Source organism: Neomonachus schauinslandi, chromosome 6 (genome assembly GCF_002201575.2).
Source record: "Neomonachus schauinslandi chromosome 6, ASM220157v2, whole genome shotgun sequence".
NCBI lineage: Eukaryota > Metazoa > Chordata > Mammalia > Carnivora > Phocidae > Neomonachus > Neomonachus schauinslandi.
The window spans coordinates 102374485-102386504 of NC_058408.1; the positions used below are offsets into that span (position 1 = coordinate 102374485).

The following is a 12020-nucleotide window of genomic DNA, read 5'->3' on the forward strand; positions in this document are numbered from 1 at the left end:
GATAATAAAAAATATTTTGTTTACATTTTTTTCAGTAATTTAGTTCATTTCTCTTTAGTTGCTGTGACTGAGAATTTTGCTATTTAGAGCCTTTGATAGCCAAGGTTAAAGCAATCTGTATCTGTTTAGATCGGGAAGGCGGAAATCCTAAAGCTGAGAGTCCTTATAGTTTACATAGGTAACGTGGGAAAAGCTGTGGTCAGGCTGCTGACCTTAAGCCTCTGAGCGCTGCCCGCACTTATTTTGTCCTAGTGCTGGGTCTTGTTTGGATTAGAAGTGGGGATGCTCCTCGTGCCCCCATGTGGAAGAGTAGTGATAAAACACCTTTAAGAACCCCAGTTTTGCAGGACTGGAAAGTGAAAAAAAGTTAGGGATTCAGGGCATTGCCTAGAATTTCAGAGGTTAACTCTGCGCTTCCATGCATGGAACTCTGTAAGAGCCAGTTCCCTAGAGCAGAAGGGAGTTCAGCTATTATTTTATTTTATTTTATATTTTAGAGAGAGACAGAAAGAGAGTGTGAGGGGGTGGAGGGGCAGAGCGAGAGGGGGAGAAAGAATCCCAAGCAGACTCGGTGTTGAGCGTGGAGCTCAACTTGTGGCTTGATCCCAGGACCCTGTGATCAAGACCTGAGCTGAAATCAAGAGACAGACACTTAACTGACTAAGCCACCCACTCATTTGTCTTTTAAGGTGTTTACATAGAGATTTACGAGATAGCCTGGTCGGTTGTGAGGGTGAACACATGAGTATTTATTATATTGTTCTCTACATTTTTCTATATTTTAAAAACTTCATCAAACAGTTGGTGTATTTTTAGTCTGCTTCAGCTTTTCATGCTGTGTCCCGGGTTTAATGCTAGCCATCATGAATCCTGATTGCAAACAATCAACTGAGACCCACTTATTTTATCTTGCCTCTTCTTCCGGGTTAGGATGGTAAGGGAGCTAAGAATGAGGAGGATGAGGAGGATGGCAGGGAAGGCCAGAATAACACTGCTTTTTTGCGTTACATGGAGTGGTTTATTTGTGGAATTAAAACTAAATTGCTAGATTAAAATTCTCAAATTTTTTCCAAGCAGTAGTTCCAAGTTTCTCGGATTAATTCAGTATAGCGAAGCATCATCCAGTGTTTGTGTATTTCAGAGCGAGATGTAAGAGAACTGTGATTTGTGGCGCCACGTGCTAATGAGGCTTCCCGGATGCAGGGAGGGCTGTGCCAGGGCTGCGGCAGATGAATGTGGAGTGGAAGGCTGATAATGAGGCATGTGACAACAGGGCTTTTCCCTGCTGCAGACATGAAGCATCTCTTGGCTTGAGTGATTCTTACCAGTTTTCACAGTTTAGCAATAGATCAGAAAACAAAATAGAATTAACTGAAGATTTGCATGCACCATGCTGCATTTTGACAGAAATAAGCATTCTGGTGTGATGAGAGTATTTTCAAGGCTGTTGTAGGACTACCTTAGCTACAGTATGTTAAGTGCTGTAACTTTTTCCCTGTCTTACTGTGTATCATGGTATCTCCATTTTTGCAAAGAAAATAATTGTATTTCTCTTCAAAAGGACACTGAAGCCATGAAGAGAGCATTGGCCTCGATAGACTCCAAACTGAACCAGGCCAAAGGTTGGCTCCGTGATCCCAGTGCCTCCCCAGGTAATCCTCTGGTTCTTCTTTTCCGATGGATACAGTAACAAGCTAAAAATCAAGCAAAGAAAAGAAAGAAATCTTCCCACAATCTCATAATCCTGAGATAACTACTGCAACATTTAGGGGCATACTCCATATTCTGATAGTTTTGACTAATTGAAGCATTACTGGTCCTTAAAAGGATGAAGGACAAAGACTAATCACCTCTCATCATGGAGGAATTAGCCAAGTTGAACTGGGCATTCTTTGCCAGATTATTGGTTCACTTCTTCTCTGAATCAGAAAGGTAATTATTTTGAATAGAAAACTCTTATAGTTCCCATTGGGCAGATTCCATTTATGTCAACAAAGTAATTTAATTAAGCAGATTAAATGATGATGCCAATAAGAATTGGAAAGCGAAGTTGACTTCTGTAAAGACCCAAATGGGTTATTGAGCTAGGTTTTATGGATTCTCTAATCTAATATTCAGTTTTAGATTAATATTTGAATGAATGTGAAAAGCCTAATGGAGGTTAGAGGTGCTAAGTAGTATTAAATGAGTTGAGCCTATTTTCATCATCCATATTCTTACCACAAGCTGCTTATCATCTTCAGATGGATATGATTCCAAGTATCTTTTTTAGAAGTATCTGTGGTTGAAACCTCACCCTCTGGTTTAAGGGCACTACTTGGCTGTTAGTGATCAGATGTATTGTCTTCTATTCACTTGTCTTGCCGTTTAAAATAATCCATTCCTTCATGAATGAAATGACTTGTAAAGCATCCTTCCTAAATAATTAATGCATCAACAGTGTAGATATTGAATATCTCTTTATTTTAGGGGATGCTGGTGAGCAGGCCATCAGACAGATCTTAGATGAAGCTGGAAAAGTTGGTGAGCTCTGTGCAGGCAAAGAACGCAGGGAGATCCTGGGAACCTGTAAAATGCTGGGGCAGATGACTGATCAAGTGGCTGACCTCCGAGCCAGGTAAAGTTCCTCTGCTCTTACCCAAGTTAGGTAACGGATCGGATGGAACTCCTGACAGAGTGATTCAGAGAGCAAGTCTCTGCTAATTATACTGTGTTCTTTTTGACTAATGGCTAACACAGATCATTATATTCTCTTCTTTTGAGATTGAAGTGAACTTTTCCTTTGATGAACTTTTAAAATAGGCAGATGCCTTGTAGTAAAGTTGAAATTGAAATAGAAATCTGAAATCTAGAAACTAAGGTTTCTAGCCATAGGCTTATGATGAATAAGGGGCGGTGGTGAAGTCTGGCATGGGTAGGCATATATTTTATGAAGGATGGGTAAAAAGAAAAATAAAGAGTGAAAACATTGGAATTATTTCACATTATTTAAAAAACCAGTTAAGTCAGTTATCATGTAAGTTGGTTATTTCTAGGCTTTTTTCAGTTTCTATTTCATCATTATTCATTTGGTTTCATAATTCTTTTACCTATTTTAAGACTTGACTTTTAGAACTTTTCCCCCTGTAAACTAAATATATATAGCTTGCTATTAGGAAAACTCAGTATAATATAGGCTTCTTTGGAACTCATCCGTAGAGTCAATGAAGTTCTAAAAGATCCTCATTTTTATGGAATTTTATAATATGGGCATTAGGGAAGAATTGAAATATGCTGAGATACTAGTGTAGATGAAGTTTAATTTGGCTTCAAGAATGTCATGAAACATCTTGAGATAATTGGAATATACAGGGTCTCCATACAAACAGGCCTCAGTAACACCCCTTGACATGTACACTGTTAGACCTGGTTTCAAATGTATTAACAGAATAGACTTAAGAATACAGTTCTTGGGGCACCTGGTTTGCTCAGTCGGTGGAGCATGCAACTCTTGATCTTGGGGTTGTGAGTTTGAGCTTCATGTTGGATGTAGAGGTAACTTAAAAAAAAAAAGAATATATATATATATATATATATATTATATATTATATATATATATTATATATATATAATATAAAAAAAAAGAAGAATATATATATATATATATTATATATTATATATATATATTATATATATATATATATATATATATTCTTTTTTTTTTTAAGTTTATTTTTTAGTAATCTCTATACCCAACGTGGGGCTCGACCCCATGACCCTGAAATCAAGAGTCGCATGCTCCACTGACTGAGCCAGCCAGGTGCCCTAAGAGTACAGTCCTTAAAGGAGTGGTTCTTAACCTTTTTTGGGTCAAGATAATTTTTAAAATCTGATGAAAGCCATTAATCTGTATGTAAAAAAATGCACATAAATGTGCCCGTATAATATTACGTATAATTTCCAGAGGTTTGTGGATTCACTGTAGGCCTGGAAGCTCCAGGGGTTTCAGGTCAAAAGTCTCTACCTTGTAGGGAGAAGGAACTGCATAAGTAAATGTGATCCCATTGAGCTCAGTGAGCCTTTTTCTCCCGCTGTGAAGCAGTCTCCCCTGTCATGAGCATGACAAGAACTTTACAGAAAGGACAAAAAGAAGTTCTGTTCCCGTTCGGAGAAATGCCAAAGCCGCTTGACAAGATTCTTGGCTCTTCTCATTTCTCATTGCTGGCTCTTTTGTCTACAGCCTTTTCACAGTGTGGTAGACAGTCCTCACTTGGAATTCTCGAATACACAGTTGTATGTGTTTAGAGAAAGATGAATTTGAGCAAGAGAACAAGGTGGTTGCTGTATGGGATCGACCGTAAGTCTGTAAAGAGAAAAGGCTCGAACAGTGATGAGGAGCTATGGGCCTGCTTCCCACTGGAGCCTGCAGTGTCCTTTCCTGATGAGAGATTAGGAAGCTATCTCCCTGTTAGCCTTTCTTAAATATGCCTAGCTATTTAACATTTTAGTGGCTGAGACTCAGCAACAGTTTCCTCATGATAAGCTTCTTTTCAGTCACCTAGGGTTTCTAGGTTGTAAGGATCTATTTTCCCTCCCATAGGACTCAGTAAACTTTTACTTTGAATGAAAAATTATGTAGCCCATAAATATTTTTACATTTTCACAGTTGGACTTTTATACTAAAAAGGTTTCTCATCATGAATTACTAGAGTTGAAGGAAAAAAAGCAAATTAAATCATAAAAGGTCCCAAAAGTCTTCTGCTTTTCTGTACATAAAAGAGAAGCCTTGGGGCACCTGGGTGGCTCAGTCGTTAAGCGTCTGCCTTGGCTCAGGTCATGATCCCAGGGTCCTGGGATCGAGGCCCGCATCGCATCGGGCTCCCTGCTCTGTGGGGAGCCTGTTTCTCCCTCTCCCTCTCCCACTCCCACTGCTTGTGTTCCCTCTCTCGCTGTGTCTCTCTCTGTCAAATAAATAAATAAAAACCTTTAAAAAGAAAAAAAGGGAAACCTCAAGTACAAATGAAAGGTATATATACCTTTTATATACCTGGCAATTAATATTATTGAGTTCATTATTTCAGATATTGGTGTAGATGAAAAATAAAGATGAATTTTAAGAGGACAGATAAATGAATGACAGATCCATGCTACTATTAAGAGAAGCAACGATGTTTTGGCGTTCATCCTACAATCAGAAGCTCGGGTTAGGAAGATAAGCCTTGCCATTCTATCTGCTGATAAAGTTGCCACCCCATAAACTTCCAGACTCATTTTATGAGGCCACCATTACCTTGATCCCAAAACCAGACAAAGACCCCATCAAAAAGGAGAATTATAGACCAATATCCTTGATGAACATGGATGCAAAAATTCTCACCAAAATACTAGCCAGTAGGATCCAACAGTACATTAAAAGGATTATTCACCACAACCAAGTGGGATTTATCCCTGGGCTGCAAGTTTGGTTCAACATCTGCAAATCAATCAATATGATACAATACATTAATAAAACAAAGAACAAGAACCATATGATTCTCTCAATAGATGCAGAAAAAGCATTTGACAAAGTACAGCATCCTTTCTTGATAAAAACTCTTCAGAGTATAGGGATAGAGGGTACATACCTCAATATCATAAAAGCCATCTGTGAAAAACCCACAGCAAATATCATTCTCAATGGGGAAAAACGGAGAGCTTTCCCTCTAAGGTCAGGAACATGGCAGGGATGTCCACGATCACCACTGCCATTCAACATAGTATTAGAAGTCCTAGCCACAGCAGTCAGACAACAAAAAGAAATCAAAGGCATCCGAATTGGCAAAGAAGAAGTCAAACTCTCACTCTTTGCAGATGATATGATACTTTATGTGGAAAACCCAAAAGACTCCACCCCAAAACTGCTAGAACTCATACAGGAATTCAGTAAAGAGGCAGGATATAAAATCAATGCCCAGAAATCAGTGGCATTCCTATACACCAACAACAAGACAGAAGAAAGAGAAATTAAGGAGTCGATCCCATTTACAATTGCACCCAAAACCATAAGATACCTAGGAATAAATCTAACCAAAGAGGCAAAGAATCCGTACTCAGAAAGCTATAAAATACTCATGAAAGAAATTGAGGAAGACACAAAGAAATGGAAAAACGTTCCATGCTCATGGATTGGAAGAACAAATATTGTGAAGATGTCCATGCTACCTAGAGCAATCTACACATTAATGTAATCCCTAGCAAAATACCATCAACTTTTTTCAAAGAAATGGAACAAATAATCCTAAAATTTGTATGAAACCAGGAAAGACCCCGAATAGCCAGAGGAATGTTGAAAAAGAAAAGCAAAGCTGGTGGCATCACAATTCCGGACTTCCAGCTCTATTACAAAGCTGTCATGATCAAGACAGTATGGTACTGGCACAAAAACAGACACATAGATCAATGGAACAGAATAGAGAGCCCAGAAATGGACGCTCAACTCTATGGTCAACTAATCTTTGACAAAGCAGGAAAAAATGTCCAAAGGAAAAAAGATAGTCTCTTCAACAAATGGTGTTGGGATAATTGGACAGCCACATGCAGAAGAATGAAACTGGACCATTTCTTTACACTACAGACAAAAATAGACTCCAAATGGTTGAAAGACCTAAATGTGAGGCAGGAGTCCATCAAAATCCTAAAGGAGAACACAGGCAGCAACCTCTTCGACCTCAGCCACGGCCGCTTCTTCCTAGAAACATCGCCAAAGGCAAGGGAAGCAAGGGCAAAATGAACTATTGGGACTTCATCAAAATAAAAAGTTTTTGCACAGCAAAAGAAACAGTCAACAAAACCAAAAGACAACCAACAGAATGGGAGAAGATATTTGCAAGTGACATATCAGATAAAGGGCTAGTATCCAAAATCTATAAAGAACTTATCAAACTCAACACCCAAAGAACAAATAATCCAATCAAGAAATGGGCAGAAGACATGAACAGACATTTTTCCAAAGAAGACATCCAAATGGCCAACAGACACATGAAAAAGTGCTCAACATTGCTCAGCATCAGGGAAATCCAAATCAAAACCTCAGTGAGATTACCACCTTACACCAGTCAGAATGGCTAAAATTAACAAGTCAGGAAACGACAGATGTTGGTGGGGATGCGGAGAAAGGGGAACCCTCCTACACTGTTGGTGGGAATGCAAGCTGGTGCAGCCACTCTGGAAAACAGTATGGAGGTTCCTCAGAAAGTTGAAAATAGAGCTGCCCTACGACCCAGCAATTGCATTACTGGGTATTTACCCCAAAGATACAAATGTAGTGATCCGAAGGGGTACATGCACCCCGAAGATGTGGTATACATATATACGATGGAATATTATGCAGCCATCAAAAGGAATGAAATCTTGCCATTTGCAATGACGTGGATGGAACTGGAGGGTATTATGCTGAGCGAAATAAGTCAATCAGAGAAAGACATATATCATATGATCTCACTGATATGAGGAATTCTTAATCTCAGGAAACAAACAGGGTTGCTGGAGTGGTGGGGGATGGGAGGGATGGGGTGGCTGGGTGATAGACACTGGGGAGGGTATGTGCTATGGTGAGTGCTGTGAATTGTGTAAGACTGTTGAATCACAGACCTGTACCTCTGAAACAAATAATACATTATATGTTAAAAAAAAAAAAAGGAAGAAGATAGCAGGAAGGGAAAAATGAAGAGGGGAGAAATCGGAGGGGGAGACGAATCATGAGAGACTATGGACTCTGAGAAACAAACTGAGGGTTCTAAAGGGGAGGGGGATGGGGGGATGGGTTAGCCTGGTGATGGGTATTAAAGAGGGCACGTACTGCATGGAGCACTGGTTGTTATACGCAAACAATGAATCATGGAACACTACATCAAAAACTAATGATGTAATGTATGGTGATTAACATAACATTAAAAAAAAAAAGTTGCCACCCCATCATGGCGAGTTTACCAGGCTGAGTGAATTAAAAAATCTGAGCTTGCGAAAAGGTGGCAAATCTTACTTTGTTATGACTTGGAAAGTCTCTTAAAAAGAGAAAACAAGTGTCTAATAATGCACATCATTTTTAGTAGCCTACCACTTCTGAGAGAGGAAAATAGTAAAATTAGTTCTTCAGAAACTTGTTTGAAAAAAAAAAAAACAAACCCAGTTTCTTGTCAACAGTGCTTTTTTCCCGTCCGTACCAACTGGTTTTGATATTTATAGATAGCATAGGAGTGGAAGGTAGACATTTAAGATTCTTATTAGGTTTATTATAATAATAATGACAGTTCAATAACAGTAGTAGTTATATATTTGTATTGCTTTATTGCCATAGTGTTTTCAAGTTTATCCTTTTGCTTGAAGCCACTGTTGGGTAAGCAGGGCAAGTATTGCTACCTACCCACTCCTCATTTTATAAGTTAGAAAGCTGAAGCCCATTGTAAACAAGGTTCACAGGTCCCAAGAGTAAGGATTTGAACACAGATCTGCTTGGTCCTAGCGTGGTGTGCTTTCAATAACACTGTGCATGCTACCTCCTGAAACATTTTCAGTGTATACTTGCCCATAAATAAGACAATCTAATGGGATTTTTTTTCCCTAAAGCACACATTACTATGGTAACAAATCCTCCATAGCAAGAAGATCACAAGCACATTTTCCCCCTGAAGTTCAGACTTGATTATGTAATCACCATCAAGAGGAGAATCATTATTAACAAAATTTGCAGGCTGGTCTTTAAAGTGGTTATGCCATTCCAGGAAGCTAATGCATATTTTTAAAAGCAAAGGAGAAAGTAGATGGTTTGGGTATTTTGCTTTATTTCTGCGTTTTCTTGTGCTATCCCAGATGTACTGGAGGAAAGGAAAAAGACAAGCATGTTAACAGAAATGACGTATTTGTGCATCTCATGATATCTTGCCAGTAAGTATTTGAGAGAGTACAGTGACAACATCTGTTTTGAGCAGAGGACAAGGGGCCTCACCGGTGGCCATGCAGAAAGCCCAGCAGGTGTCGCAGGGTCTGGACGTGCTCACAGCAAAAGTGGAAAATGCAGCCCGCAAGCTGGAAGCTATGACCAACTCCAAGCAGAGCATTGCCAAGAAGATTGATGCTGCTCAGGTAGTAATGATGATTTTCAGGTGGGAAGTAAAAGACAAATGTTCCATAACTATTCTTCATCTCTGTCTGTCTTTCTGTCTCTCTCATTTACTGTGGGTGGATAACGGGTGTTTCTAAGTGATGACTGATTCCCAGCAATTACCAGGGTTAACACCTCTCCTCCCACCATAGGTTTAGACTTAGACTCATGTTTATCTATATTTTGAAATAGAGATCTTAATTTGAATACTCTGGTTACTTAAAAGGAAGTACTCTGAGTACCAAGAGAATACTACTAGTTCCTGGTATAGATCACAGTATATAAAAACTGTTCTTCATCTTAGAATTCCCAACTATGTTTGGTCATAACAGTGTTAAAGGATTAAAGTTTTCTGATGCTACTCTCCTATAAAATGATTTTCAAGCGTTTCACAGAGAAACACAAATGCTTGAGAAGTTGAATTAATAAGGTGTGATTAAGTCAAAGATAAGATAAAGCTTGTGAAAATATTCTAACGGGAATGAAAAAAATCACTTAATCAATGAAGGATTGATTCAGTTTTACCTGAGCTAAGAACCTATGTAAAACAATAAGAATCAGCATTGTAAAAGATCACTGGTGTGCCTTGTGATTACTTTTGAAATCTTTCTGATGGCCTTGTTGAGTTTAGAGAAATGTGGTTTATGAGATCTCAGTTTGCTTTTTTTCTGTTTCTGTGTGTGTAGAATTGGCTTGCAGATCCAAATGGTGGACCAGAAGGAGAAGAACAGATCCGAGGGGCTTTGGCTGAAGCCCGGAAAATAGCAGAATTATGTGATGATCCTAAAGAGAGAGATGACATTCTACGTTCTCTTGGGGAAATATCTGCTCTGACTTCTAAATTGGCAGATCTCCGGAGACAGTATGTATTTAATTTCTGATATTGCCCTTTAATCTCTCTTTTCTCCCCCAGGCACATAGATAGTTGAATGCTGTAGGTTAAATGCAGGTATGATGCTCTTCCACTGTATTCTCGTTGATTCTGTGTGAAATGGCTAGGTCAGATACTACTTCTATTTTATTATTGACATAACTGAGGTTTAATGATTTATTGCTGATCACATGGTTTTAAATGAATACATTTAGGATGCTAAGAACTCCTTTTTTGAGATCTACTTTTTAATTTTTTTTTTTTTTTAAAGATTTTATATATTTATTTGACAGAGACACAGTGAGAGAGGGAACACAAGCAGGGGGAGCGGGAGCGGGAGAGGGAGAAGCAGGCTTCCCGCGGAGCAGGGAGCCTGATGCAGGGCTCGATCCCAGGACCCTGGGACCATGACCTGAGCCGAAGGCAGACGCTTAACGACTGAGCCACCCAGGCGCCCCTACTTTTTAATTTCTAAGCTAGGAGTTTTCCGGCTACGTCATGTTTGTGGCATAACCGTTTCCCAGGCATATGAGGAAAATAATTTTTGTGGCTATCTAAGAAAAGATTCTGTGGAGGGGAGTGGAGGGGGGCACAAGAAGACGCTTTCTTCTTTCCCCAGCAAGGTTATTTCTTATGTAACAATTATAAAAGATCCTTAAATACACTGTCCTCACCACAGCTGCTGCTTTTAAAGACTTTCATGGCATCTACTTTGATTATATAGAAAAGAGGTGTTGCTTTGTTCTTTTGATTGATATGTTTCTCTCTTAAACAAACTGCAGCACATGCTAAAAGAACATTAAAAAAGAGTACAACGTCAGGAGTAAAAGTTGCTTCTTGCCCACCTCAGTCCTCCAGCCACTTCTCCAGGGGTAACCGTAGTCACGTATTTTGTGAGATTTGGCTTTTCGTTTAACTTGCATATTTCATTTCCTGTTCTTCCATGGGAGAGTACCTAACCTTTTTTCAGTGACTGGTACCTTGGAGTTCTTTCAAGCCTTACATTGGCCAAGAGGACATTGTTGGTTAAGAAGGCACATCCCTGCCTATCTGGGACTGTGAAATAGGAGATGGGTGGGAGCAGAATAGATATACATTAGGCAGGAGGTTGTGATGGAGACCAACTTAAATAACAGCTCAAGTTTGATTATATACCAAGCTTGATCATTTGGGGATCACTGTTTTATACCCCAAAACCTTAAATTGTTTAGGTGGAGAAAATAAATAATCTGACAATTAGGAAATTTAAAATATAATGTCTATACAGTTAGGTCTGTGTTCATTACTACTAACCCATTTGTATAATCTGTTTACATTCTTATTAGTTTAAAAATACTCGAAACAGAAACCTGTTTTAAAGACTGTAACACAATTCCATATACATATCAGGTACTCATTAATGTTTCGTAGTGATGAAGAGAGAATTGATGGTAATGGTGTTAAGGGCAAACCTCCCTGTGTTGGTCACATGCCATCATTACTTATTGCTATAACATATACATATACATAGCTTTCTGGTAGCAGGAGAGCCATGACCAGAGCCATGGTAAATACCTTCTTTGTCCAGCTTTATAATGGAGAAGGTATAGAAATTTAAAGTCACAAAGGAGTTCTTAAGAGAGTATCTAAATTAGTCATTCTGGCACGTAGACTAATATTTTCATTTTTATTGGTGAGACAGAGAAGACTAGCCTGAAGTTCTAACTGGACTTGAGGTGTAAAATGCGTCAGACTCTGTATGTTCATAATGGTTAGAATCTGAAGTCTTTGGAGTGGGATTTTGGGGGCAGTAATCTCCCTTTGTGATATATAATGTGGTTTTCTTTTTATTTCTGTGTTGATGTTCTTGTTCAAGTTTTTTGGTTGCAAGGAACTAACTCAAGTAAAAAGTGGAAGTTTATTAGAAATATGTAGAGGTATCTAATGGAACTTAATTGTTTGAAGTATGACCAGGTCTGGTGGCAGCTCTCAGCTCCTCCCTCCATCTCTTAGTAGCTGTATGGTATGCTGTCTGCTGCACTCTGTGTGTTG

General features: G+C 38.9%; 1 protein-coding gene across 2 annotated transcripts in view; it reads left to right on the forward strand.

Moving 5' to 3' along the window:
- VCL (vinculin) overlaps positions 1 to 12020 on the forward strand; it is a 113454-nt gene that overhangs the window by 75710 nt on the left and 25724 nt on the right. For both annotated transcript variants that reach the window (XM_021700140.1, XM_021700141.1), the window contains exons 7-10: positions 1562 to 1652; positions 2470 to 2617; positions 8946 to 9099; positions 9805 to 9980. In XM_021700140.1, coding sequence (XP_021555815.1) covers positions 1562 to 1652; positions 2470 to 2617; positions 8946 to 9099; positions 9805 to 9980 — 569 coding nt within the window. The remainder of the gene's footprint in view (positions 1 to 1561; positions 1653 to 2469; positions 2618 to 8945; positions 9100 to 9804; positions 9981 to 12020) is intronic.